Consider the following 12,603-nt stretch of genomic DNA (forward strand, 5'->3'; position numbering starts at 1 on the left):
TAGAATTTTTAACTAATAGACCTAATGAGAATTTTTGATTAGTCTATCATTCTCGTCTATTGCAATTGATGGATTTCTATTTTTTGTAGAAACATTATTTATGCTCTCTGGGGGTTTTCTTTTTATAATTAGAATGCTCTGGAAGCCTTATAGGTATGCTCCAAATGAGTGCTCCTGTGTAAACACAAATCTTTTTAGTCCTTAAAGGTAATTACATCTGACAGTAGTAAATGCCAGAATGCTTATTTGAAGAAGGGGAAGGTTTCTGGTGGTGGGGGGGGGGGGCAAGCCTTTCAGTGCAGAAAATCAGATGCTTTACAGTATTATAAGCTCTTTCCTTACAGATAGCAGGCATGCGCCTGAGGGTCTAGGCTAAGAGATATCGACCTTTAATGCAGAAGGAGAATAAAAAAAAAAGTGCTAATTTTTATTTGGTGGTCCTTCTCCCACTAGCAGATTTCAGGGCATTATTCCTCCAGGGTTTGTTTGCAGCTGTCTTCCTCATTACAATCAGTTATTCCGTAATCACCTAGCGGGGGCTTCTCCGGAGACTCGGTCCACTGCAGTGCAGGGAATATTCTTGATTAACATGGTGAGATTGCCATGGAGACAGATTGCCTGGTGTCAGGTCTTGCACGGTGTTGGGAATTTACAGTCCCCGACGTCTTTGTGAGCTGGACAGTGCAGTTATCAGGGGTGCTTCTGGAAGTCATTTTCTCGGTCCTTTGAAGGGCAGTGGTATTGGGGAAACCAGCTCTTGGTTCCTCTTTGGGCAGGAGCTGTGCTGCTTTTGTTTGTGCGTGTTGCTGCTTTGTTCTTCGCAGTCTGAACGGCTGCTGCAAAAAAATAATCCTGACTGCCTGACCTTTAGAATACAGACTGGCAAGAGCTTGCTGTTTAGATGTAGCTTTGTGGGAGACATGTTGGTGCTTTGATTCAGAGAACTGTTCAAGAGAAACCAGAAAGTCTGCTATGGACTTCAAATATTGTTTTAATAACAATAAAAATAAACCTGAAAGAGACTTGCATAACTATATTGTGTGCTTTTTTTTTTCCCCCTTTTTGGAACTGAGCTTTGACCACAAAGGCATTGTGAAAACACTAGAAACATTAATCTCAGAATAAGTAAAAATAATAATTTATCTGCCAAGCCTAAAATTTTGCACATTTGTCAGGAAGAAGAGGAGGTCTGAGATGGACTTTAAACAATAACACCTTTTTGCTTTTTATATATACTGTCTTCATCTATCTTTAGAACAACTGTGATGAAGGCATTATTATTACGTCTCCTATGCAAAAAGCAATCAAGAGGTTAAGCAGAAGTTTGGCTGTGAGTCATTAGACCTGTAGCTTTAGCAGCTGCCAAAGAACTGGAGGTATTTGTGAGTGTTCATTGATCACTTCCAGGGTCTTGTAGCTGCATTGGTTAGCTTGTTGGACCTCAGTAATCTAATTCCTCAATGGAAGAAGAGTGCAGTTTTAGGGAGAGTTAGACCTATGACTTTTGGCCAGAACAGGTCACATGCTGCTAAGGTCACAGAGTTCATCCCTGACCCCTGTCTGCCCAGATGAGTCAAAAAACACACTGGCAAATCCTTAGTTCACCCCAGCCTCATGATATCAAAGCATCTTCAGCCATTTGGAACCAAAGAACACAGAGAATATGGAAATATGTCTTTTCCAGATGCTTTTGTTATCTCTTTCTTGGGGTGACTTGGCCCCTGGATAATATGTTTATGGTCTGGCTGGCTTCTGGTCCAGTACAGTTAAGATTTTCACCTTCATCATGCTTACGTGGGAAGATCAAATTCATAGTGCAGTGGATTTCCCTGTCCCCAAATTTAGCAGCTCTACCTGAAAAGTTAGAGGTTCAGTCAGGAACTAAGTAGAGGAAGAACATTTGCCAAAGTGTTAGTGGGAGAAGGATCCAAGTTAGAATGGAGGGGAAAGGGGACTTTAAAGTTTTAATGTATGTTCTGTGTTGCTTGAGTTGTTTATGTTGAGAATGTGTCCTGAATTATTTGTGTGGCTAGAAGATGTCCTTTAATCCGTCCATCCATCCATCTACCTTACTGCTTTTTATGGCCCATGGATTTAGCCTACTGAGGAGAATATAGATGTTTAATTGGATGAAATCCAGTCTGCACACTAAGGTTGTTGATGGATGTTTTAAGTCAGGAATTGGAACTGAATGAAATATTGATTTGGTTCAGGTTCAGTTCAAAGGCTACTCTTATATTCTGGTTTTGTTTCAGGTCAATAATTTTAGAAAAACTCTCAGGTATGGTGCAGTCTAGTTCAAAAGGGAAAAAGAGTTGACTCAGGTTCGTATTCAGCAAAGCAATAGTTTTTCCTTCAAATTGCTGCTTCAGATGGATCTGTGATACAAAAGTGAAACCATGGGGTTAATTTTACCAGACATTGGGACCTACATACATACTATTTTGTCATTATCAAGTGAAATAATAGAATGGAAAGCAGCAAAACTAAGCCATCACACAGTGTTTTGTTTATGTTGAAGTAAAGTGTAAAGTGGGTTCCTTGAGGCATAGACATAGCATTACTGAAGGCACAGATTAGGATCTGTTCTACTTTTTTGTTTTTAATTCTCTCTGGTTCAGGGGAGTTTTCCTGGGGAACTTTCACAAGATGGATTTTATGGGCTGAGAACCTGAGTGAGGCATGGAACATCACAGACACTCACTGGCTGTAGTGAAATGAGTGTGAAGTTGGTGGTAAACATTGTGATGGAGAAGTGTTTGCTTTGGGTTTGCTTTCCAAGTAGATACTTGAGAGACACAGTTGAGCTCTGTGGTTTTCATTGAATCTGTCTCCATGCACTCTGTCTTTGCAAGGTGATTTTCTTGTTGGTAATAGCCATTGACCAGCTTAAGAATTGTACCTTTTCCTCAATTTGCATTGTCAAATTTGGCAGTGCTTCTTCTGAAGGCCCTAATAAATACTCCTGTGCAGACTGAGAAGTGGTGGGAAGGTTCTTTGTACCATATTCTGGATTGGCTGCTGTTTTCTTTCCCTGGACTACCTGACATCACAGGAAACTATTCTGCTTGAACTCTCTAGCAGAGCCAATTAATTCTGACTTCCTAGGGGAGAGTGGAGCGGTGGAAAGTGGTTCCCACAGTGCTAGTCGAAGCTCCCACTTCTTTTTGTAGGCTCAGAGATTCTCAGATTGGGAGGATTTAGGGCCTACAGTGTTCTATTTAAACAATGGTGTTGTGCTCCTTGATTTGGCTGTTTCTACTAATGGAACAGTAACATAATTAATTGGTAATTAGCATGCCTCAGAGGTCTGTTTCTCTTTGAAACCATCACTAGAGAGAATGTGATTCTAAGTAAAGCCTCAGCATATTTCTCAACAAAAGCAAAGTATGTGCAAAAAATTTGAGGCATTGCTGCAAATTGGATTAGTTAAGAGCTTGTGTGGTCTGTGGAACCAGAAGGCAATGCATCAAGGGGGAGGGGTAGTCTTCTTCCTCAGACTAATTTTGGTCAATTAACTCTGACCTTTCTTATCAAAGAAAGAGCACAGACTAACTTTATACTAGAGCTCTTCCTCTGTGTATTTTTCACTAGGAATGACTATTTTTAGAACTCTTCCTGGAGAGTTGAAGGCTCAGTTTCTTTCACGTCCAACGCCCCTTGGCTGTGTTTTGCAGGAGAAGCTGTGCCTGAGGATGAGCAGATCAGTGCCAAGGACCAGAAGAACTTGGAGCCCTGTGATAACACGCCCATCATAGACAACATCACTCCTGTTGTTGCTGGCATCTCTACAGAGGAGAAGGAGAAGTATGAAGAGGAGATCTCCAGTCTCTACAGACAACTGGATGATAAGGTCTGTAGCCAGAGGTTTACAGTGCACGGGTGCGGAGAGTAAAGATCCCAGACAGCGTCAAATCCTATGGAAATGTGTAGGGTTACAGAACAATCTTGATGTTTATCTTCCTAATAATTCCTAGTTCTGGATCCTACAGGCTCAGGGAGCTTGGTTCTTGTGAAATGGGAGTTTAATTGAAAGAGCAGGATGTTGGCTTAGACACAGGCAGGTCCTATTTAGTCTTTGCCTCCAGAGATTGGACTTGGCTGACCACTGTGTGGAAGAAGGGGTGGGTGAGTGTGTGTGGCCTTTGCTTGTGTATACCTTTCTTTCCTCTCTTGGCCCATCCCTCAACAGTTGCCCCCCAACTAGGATCAAGGATGGCGGCTCAACGGTGAATTGAATTGTACCTCTAAGGCCCTGGAGTGGGAAGCTAATTGCAGACTGATGGTTTACTTCATCTGTGAAGCTGGTTTCAGAAGCAGTTTATTGAAGTAGTTTGTACATACTCATTGGGGATGTTTAATTTTATGACAAACTTTTGGGACTCAAATAGTCATGTAAATGCATAAGTTGGAATAGAGGAAAAGACACCTTGAAGAACATGTATCATTAATTCCCAATAAAGGCCGAGTTAGAAATCCCAGAGGCATAGGAAATGAAATTGGCATTTCATGTGATCTTGGCTTATTGCCCTTGGGATATTCTAAATCCTTTCAGTTCTTTTCATCAAGGTTGCTGATATTTTTAGTCTGATTTAATCTTTTCTGCTGTGGTTCAGCTCAGAGTGCTTGGGGACACCTCTGGCTTGGATGAAACAGCTTTGTTATGTTAAAGTCGCCATTAATCTTGCAGGTCTCTCTCTTTGGGGTAAAGCTCAGAGCCTGCCATCACCTTTACAAGCTGAATGTGACTAGTTGCCCGAAGGAAGCTAGTTCTGCTTGTTTGTGATTCTGGGAATTTGCATTATAACCACAGCATTAAACTAGGGTCACCCCTTTTGAATGGCCACTGCAGGTTTGGCTAGAAGTCCAGTGTGCTATATCCATTGCACCATAGAGGTGCTTCCCCTTCCCCTTCCGAGAACAGTCTTAATAAAATCTTCGCTCCCTTGAGCGCGAGGTCACTCACCCTTCTCAGTTTGGACATACAGTCATCTTCCTTTTCTACCCAGTTTAAGTAAAACCTGAAAGACAAAAATGGAGATAACTAGTAAGTTAAAAGTTTATGCAATTTCTTGATTTCTCCTAAGAATTTCTGCTGTTTAAATAGCCAAGAAAGTTAGACTATGTGCATATTTTTTCCTGTTTTATGATTAATGGGCTCAAGGGGTAGTTTTAGGAACCCACAGAGCATCTTAGATGAGATGAGGACCTGACTCCACGTTCCAGGCTTCTGAGAATAGATGCCAGCCATGACTGGAATGGGCGTAGTGTGCCTTGGTGGCTGTAGAGCTTTTCATCTGTCATGTAGCCATGGGAACTGAGCCCAGAGATGAGAAAATGCCATGTCTGAGACAGTCACTTAGTGACCAGAGAACTGGCTCGAGAATCTCTCTCTCCTTATGGCTGGCCTAGGGCATTTTCATTTTTCCTTTTTACATTTTTGTTGGTGCATAATATTTATGTATATTAGTGGGATTCACTGTGACATATTAATTCTTGTTTATGGCATAATTTAGTCAGTGTCATTGCTGGGTATCGGCCTTTTCCCTTCCCTCCTCTCCTCTGGTCTTTACCTCTGTCTGTCCTACTGGTTTCCCTTCTAGTTTTATGAGATTCCCTTTTATGCCCTCCAGCTTCCATATTTGAGAGAAAGCATACAACCCTTGACTTTCTGAGTCTGGCTAATTTTGCTTAACATGTTGTTCTGCGGTTTCATCTATTTTTCTGAAAATGACAATTTTTTTTTTTAATGGCTGAAAAATCTCCATTGTGTATATGCCACATTTCCTTTTATCCATTCATCTGCTTACAGACACCTAGGCTGGTTTTATAACTTGGCTATTGTGAATGGGTATGCATGTATTGCTATAATAAGCTGACTTTAATTCTTTTGGATAAATACCAAAGGGGTAGTAAAGCTGGGACATCCATCCATAAGGTGGTTTCATTTCCAGTCTTTTGAGGAACCTCCATACTGATTTCCATAGTGGTTGTATTAATTTACAATTCCAACAACAGTGTAAGGGTCCCTTTCCCCCCATGTGTTTGCCAACATTTTTTATTATTTATATTCTTGATGATTTCCATTCTAACTGGAGCAAGATGAAATCCTAGTGTAGTTTTGATATGCACTTCCCTGATGGCTAAAGATGTTGAACATGGGTTTTCATATATGTGTCGGTCATTTGTACTTTCTTGAGAAATGTCTGTTTAGTTCACTTGCCCATTTATAGATTGGGTTATTTGTATTTTGATGTTAAGTTTTTTGAGTCTTTGTATTTTGGATATTAATCCTCCTGTGGATTTCTCCCATTTTGTAGACTCTCTCTCATGCTTTTAATTGTTTCCTTTGTAGTGCAGAAGCTTTATAATTTGATGCCTTTCTGTTTACTAATACGTGGTGTTGTTTTCTGAGCTTTAGGAGTCTTATTGAGAAAGTTGTTGGTGCCAACATGTTGGAACATTGACCTGTGTTTTATTCTAACATTTGCAAAATTTCTGTTTTAATTCCTGGATCTTTAATCTATTTTTGAGTTAACTTTTGCTTAGGGTGAGTGGTGGGGATCTAGTTTCATTCTTCTATATATGGATATCTGGTTTTCAAAGGGCATTTTCTAATATGTCATTTGCCTACAGTGCATACCTTGATAGCCTGGCAAAGCACACAATGTGAGGATAGCATCTGTGGTCCACTGTAGAATGGTGCTGATAGATGTGGGAGCGAACCAAGCCCCAAAGCCTCTGCCTTAGAGGGACCAAGGCTAGTGGTCTGCCCTAGTAACTCTGGGCCAGGACTCCTGATCATGGCTTATCAACTGCTGTTCTTACGTGTTCTTCTCAAAGGTTCTAGAAGATATTTCTAAGCTTCCGATGATGAAGGTGGTTAAATACCTTAAGAATACATGAGTTGGGGCATGGCGTCTTTAAGAACATTGAATAGTAGAACTCAAACTTTCTGGGTCTAGGTGAGACATTAACCTAGGGTAGTTATATGATTTATCCAAGTTCACATCACCTACAGGTGGTGGAACTGGAACAAGGTTATGCATCTTTTGATTCCTAACCCAGTGCTCATCTCGTTTTGGCCTGAGCCCTTTAAATGAGAAACTGGTCAACCCCAGTGAATCTGTCTAGGCTACAGTGGGAGGAAGACTACCTAGTTTCCTCTTTGCTGCTCTCTGTCCCCCCTGTGCTGTGTCTCTAGGGACTTAAAGACAGGTATCCCCAATGTAGTGCTGGGTGGTAGAAAAGCACACACTGTGGCATCTGGCCTGCGACCCATCGGGCTTAGGACAAAGCCCTCCTAAGGGTGCTTTTCTCATCTGTAACACGGGGTCCCTAGCTCTTGCTTCCAAAGCTAGCAGTGGGGATTTCAAGTCTCTGGCACGCAGCAGGCGCTCGGTAAATATTAGCTCCTTCTATTTTGGTCTTCTGGGTTTTGTTTGCTTGAGGGAGAAGCCACATCATCTGTGATATTGAAGCGGTGGTGATGCCTAGGGGTATCGAGAGCAGTTACAACGGAACAAATTGGAGTTGGCATCCTCCTTGTTCCTAGTCACCTCTCCAATCCTACTGTGCTGAGGTGAAATAAGTGAGCAGAAGCGTAATTTGATTACTTATTACACTAATTACCATTGCAGGGAAAATATCTTATAATTAAGGGTGACCAGTGACCTTTTAATAACCATGATCGACCTTTTAATAACCAGTTCCCTATTTGTGGAGCTCTAAGTGTCATTTCATATATAAGAAAATTCAGTATCTGAAAAGTGCTTTGAAATCTGCTTTCTGTGGACTAGATCTGAGTGAGCTTACTGTCCTGAGAGATATGCTTAACAATAGAGCAAATGCACAGCAAACCTTATTCTGAAAGTTTTGAGTCATTTAAAAAATAATCACAATTGACTACACCAATTTCTTAGAAAATTGCCTTAGTAAAGTGTAAATGTAGTTTGGGAAATGTCTAGTGCAAATGATGCATGTCCTTTATAATAATCCTTGCTCTTCATCCTTCCAGGTAGGGCCTAGAGTCCCCTAGGTTTTTCTTTGTACCTTAAAAGTCTCAGTGTCCCAGCTTGTCACCTGTGAGGAAGGAAGTTTGCATCTGAGATGAGCACATCTCATCTTTGAGATGAGCACAGTCTAAGAACAAAGAGTCCACTCCCTGCTTTGCTCCTTTTGTTGTTCCTATCACTTGGAGTGTTGTTTATTTGTCCTGGGGGAGAGATGGCAGCTCCCTGATGTTAAACTCCTGGGGTCTTTTATGTTAAGTTGTTTAATATTTATGTGCGGAGGAGCACAGATACAATTGCTCCTGGTAACTGACAAGCTAAGTTTATAAGGTAGAACAGAAAATATGTCCTACAAAATAGTCTGCTAATTGGAGAAGTACATTTTGAGGCCATTTCACCCTGGTATAATTTCCCTAATTCTCCTGCCAGTGATCTGGTTTGGGGAGAAAGGTCATCAGGATTTTGCAGAACCATTATGAAACATGGGTGTAGAAAGCTTGGTGGAAACAGGGTCTTTTTGAGTAGTGGAGGAAAAACCAAAAGATGAAAACCAAAGAAAAAGGAGATGCAGAGTCTATGCTGTTGATTTTGAAATGTTCTTGCTCTTTGGAAAGCATTAGTTTGTGACAGTGAGTTCACCTGATTTACACAGATGCATTGACACCACCAAACAGGTTGGGAATTTCCATGGAAACTGAGGTTCTAGGACCCAGGCTCTCCAGTTCACCTCTCTTTGCCTCATCTCTGAAAAGGCAGAAAGCATAGTACAGGGTGTTTTTAAAATTTTGTTTTGTTTTTTAATGGGCTTTTGGTGAAAGCACATAGGGGTGGGACCTGGTACCAAGAGAAATCTAATAATACTGAACTGGACTTGACTCTGGGGATAGACCAAAGAAGTGTTATCAAATAGGATTTTTCTCCTATTTCTCAGAGAGAGGCAAATATGGAGCCAGGTTGTCATTTTTCACAGGCTGTGCTTAAAATTTCCTTTGAATCATGAAAATAGCCCGTGAAGACAGTTTCTTTTGCAGTCAGGCGTCATCGCTGGCTGCTTCGCCTGCACTGGGGGTGGACCTCGTCTAGGGACAGCAGAGGTGTTTGCGCAGCATTGAGGGGTGTCAGTGGGTGGCCTTGCCTTTGTGGCAGCAACACCTAGTGGCAGGAAATGCAAGTGAGAAGAGCCAGATGCCTTTCTCACCAGTGACAGCCTGGGGAAGCAAGCATCAATGCCTTTGGATCCCCAGCTGCCTTCAGGGTTTTTTAAAACTGATAAGAAAAACAAGTTCCAATCAAGTGGGGAGGTCTGCTATGCCCAAGATGAACTTGCTAGTAAATGTTTTTAACGTTTTAAGTAAAAGCCTCTATGAGAAAAGATGTGAAAATGCTGGTCTTTCCTCCCTGTTGCATGGTGGCTTTCCTGGTCACTGATGTGTTTGACCAGATTTGGGACATTGATATATTATGGTGCCGATGGTTGGAGATTCACTCCCTTATTGTTTGAATTAGGAATTCACTGTCAACATCTTTGTGCCAGGAAGGATTTCTCCAAAGTTCCTTTTAGTTCCCAAGCCCTAGTTTCTCTGACTTCTGGGAGAGCAGGGATTGGGTGGAATGCATAGGATCTCGTACTTCTCAGACTATTCAGATATTTCACCTGGCTGGGAAAGGTGGGAGAAGTATTCTAATTCCCCAAGGTCCCAGCACCATTTTCCGCATCTTATTAGCAAGCCCCTGGTTGGCATCCAGGTGTCCGACTTTCATCGGGAAACCAGGATATAAAAAAAATGACATAACCAAAAACAAAAAATAACCATAATGTTTTGTTTCAGGATGATGAAATTAACCAGCAGAGCCAGCTGGCTGAAAAGCTAAAGCAACAGATGTTGGATCAGGATGAGGTAAAGACTACAATAAATTATTTTATATAGAGTTCTTTTATTATTCTTTGTTGTTGATGTTTGTTCCAGAAATTTAATTGGTAAAGAATTTTTATTTTTAAATCACTGAATCATGTGGAAATTTCTTGGTAGATTTCCTTTTGATGCCTGTTAAAAGCTGATTTGGGCTAAATTTAGAAAATAAATGTCTGACTTTGTAGAGCTCTGGGGTTTTGAGAATAAGTAGCTGCTTGTTACCATCGGTCCTGGAAAAGCAGAGATCTCTCTCTTGGTAGTTAGGCAAGGGTGGTTCTACTTTGCTTGGACCCAGCACTCAGGGGTCCTGCTATTTTAGGCTATTTTGAATCTGCATATCAGCTGGCTTGAGTCTTAGGTGTAGACCCTGTTTTCCTGCTGTCCTGTAGGGAATCAAAAGCAAAAACAAAATCAAAAGTAGAAGGTAGAGGAAGGGAAAGCAAAGAGAAAAGGAGCCCCAGTGCTGTGTTAGCATATATTTCATACACGTAAAAAGAGGCAAACTGTTTTCAGTCTCTTCCTGATAGCATTCAATTCTGCAGTAAATGCCTTTTTGCATTGTGTTTGCCAAGTATTTTACAAACAGGAACCTAAGCAAAGGACAGCCAGCCATTCTATCAGACACAGGCCATTAGGAATTCCCTTGCTGAGGATTGCCTGAGTACTTTTTGTCTTTGGTGCCTTAAGGTGCTTTCTGCTTCATTGATAGAAGGCTGCAGATGGGACCCACGGTGCAGTGACAGCAGGTGGCAGGGGTTGACGTCCCAGGTCCCAGCCCTCCACAGACATCATCATCTCTGTAACCATTTCCTTCCTCTTCCTCTTTGTTTCTTTTCATCTCTCCAGTGCAATGATTTATGCCTTCTGCCCAAACATTTCCCTCAGGGAGACAGTCTATGCCTTTGTAATCAAATGAACCGCAGGTAATTGATTTCTCTCTTTCTAGCTGAGGTCTTTCACTGGCCCAGTGTTTCCTGTGTTCTACCTCCTAGGCTATTCCTTGTCATTCCCAACATGGGGACAGCTGCCTGGGATAAATTTCCTTTTTGCTACAGTTCAGTCTCTAACATTTTTATTTTTCTATACTATCAAGACATTATCTATTCATTATAGGAAAATCAGAAAATAACAACAGGAGCAAAGATGCTGACAAACCCAGACATTCTCTTTTAATCAGTGTGGATGTTCAGGGTACATCCTTCTATGCATTCTTGATGCACATTAAGAAAAACTTACTGACTGCCTCTTTAATACAGTTTGGGTCAACTTTGAAATCCACCTGTTTACCATAAAAAATATGATGATGTTGTAAAAGCTATATGTGCATTATTATAACCCTTAGAAATGATTCCCCCATTTTTGGTTTAATGTGGAATATCCGGACAACTACAATGTGCAGTGATTTTTGATGTGTCATTCATTCTTTGATTTAAGTATACACAGCTTTAAATGAACAAAGAAAAAGGGAACAGATTTTCAAAATAACATTTAGAAAATATTTAGCATCTGCAACATATAGCGGAGTTTCCTGTCATCCTGAGCTTTTCCAACGTGTTCTCTTGTATTTTGCTTTAATATTACTTTATTTTGGATAAAACAAAGATCAGAACTATTTGAGTAGTAATTTCACAAGTTCCATGTGGTCTCATTTCCCAGCTTTTAGCTTCCACGAGAAGAGACTATGAGAAGATACAGGAGGAGCTGACCCGACTCCAGATCGAAAACGAGGCAGCCAAAGATGAGGTGAAAGAAGTTCTCCAGGCCCTGGAGGAGCTGGCTGTCAATTATGACCAGAAGTCACAGGAAGTGGAGGACAAGACCAGAGCCAATGAGCAGCTGACAGATGAACTGGCCCAGAAAACGGTTGGAGCATTTCTATCTAGGGGGTGGGACTTCCTCAGCTGCCATTCTTGTACTTACATTGACATTTGTTGACAGTGCCGAGGAAGGCAGTTGGCCAAATGCTTATTCAGTGTTAGAATCATTCTCCGAGGTCCCTCCAATCATTGATATACTTTATGGAAGTGACTTGTCGACTCATCCTGGAACTGCTTTTCCCAACTAATTTATATCCCAGAAATATGTAGCATTAGCAGGGACACCTTGTGAAAATAGTCAAGAGAGTATAGACTTAGGAGCCAGACAAGTCCTGGTTAAAATTTGACTTCATAACTCATAGGCCTTGGTCAAGGCATTTAAGCTTCTTGAGTATTCATTCCTTTATCTACAAAAATGGCAACAGCATGCTCCTTGTAGGTTGTCGACATTAGTGAGTTTCTGTAAAGCACTTTTCAGAGATCTGTGCATATCCTTCAAGATCAATAAGTAAACCTCACAGCATTGTTATTAACAGGCAAGAATTGGGGGACCTGCAATGCATTCTTCCTGTTTATACCTTCCTGAATGAAATCCTTTCTCTCCCCTCAGCTATTTCTCTCAGCTGTTACCTTCAGAAGCCTGGAACTAAGCTGTCTCTGTTTGTTTGCTGTCCAATTTTAGCCAGTGTTTCAGTGGGCAAGTTTCCTTATTCTCAGATTCTCCCAGTGAAAGGATGCTGTGGGTTTTGCATGAGCTATGTGCAGGCAAACAGGGCCAGTAAACAGCTGATGAAGTGGCTGGTGGTGGGCTGTGTCCTTTTTTTACTGAGAAAATGGGTGGTGAAGCTGAGTGGCTATCAC

The 12,603-nt window shown here is 41.3% G+C and overlaps 1 protein-coding gene across 1 annotated transcript in view; it reads left to right on the forward strand.

The window, feature by feature from the left end:
* The window catches only part of Kif5c (kinesin family member 5C), a 136,468-nt gene that overhangs the window by 94,464 nt on the left and 29,401 nt on the right, over positions 1-12,603 (forward strand). Inside the window, exons 12-14 of the mRNA XM_026389134.2 lie at positions 3,678-3,853; positions 9,842-9,910; positions 11,582-11,788. Of these exons, the coding sequence (XP_026244919.1) occupies positions 3,678-3,853; positions 9,842-9,910; positions 11,582-11,788 (452 nt within the window). The remainder of the gene's footprint in view (positions 1-3,677; positions 3,854-9,841; positions 9,911-11,581; positions 11,789-12,603) is intronic.

This window comes from Urocitellus parryii, chromosome 1 (genome assembly GCF_045843805.1).
Source record: "Urocitellus parryii isolate mUroPar1 chromosome 1, mUroPar1.hap1, whole genome shotgun sequence".
Classification (NCBI taxonomy): Eukaryota; Metazoa; Chordata; class Mammalia; order Rodentia; family Sciuridae; genus Urocitellus; species Urocitellus parryii.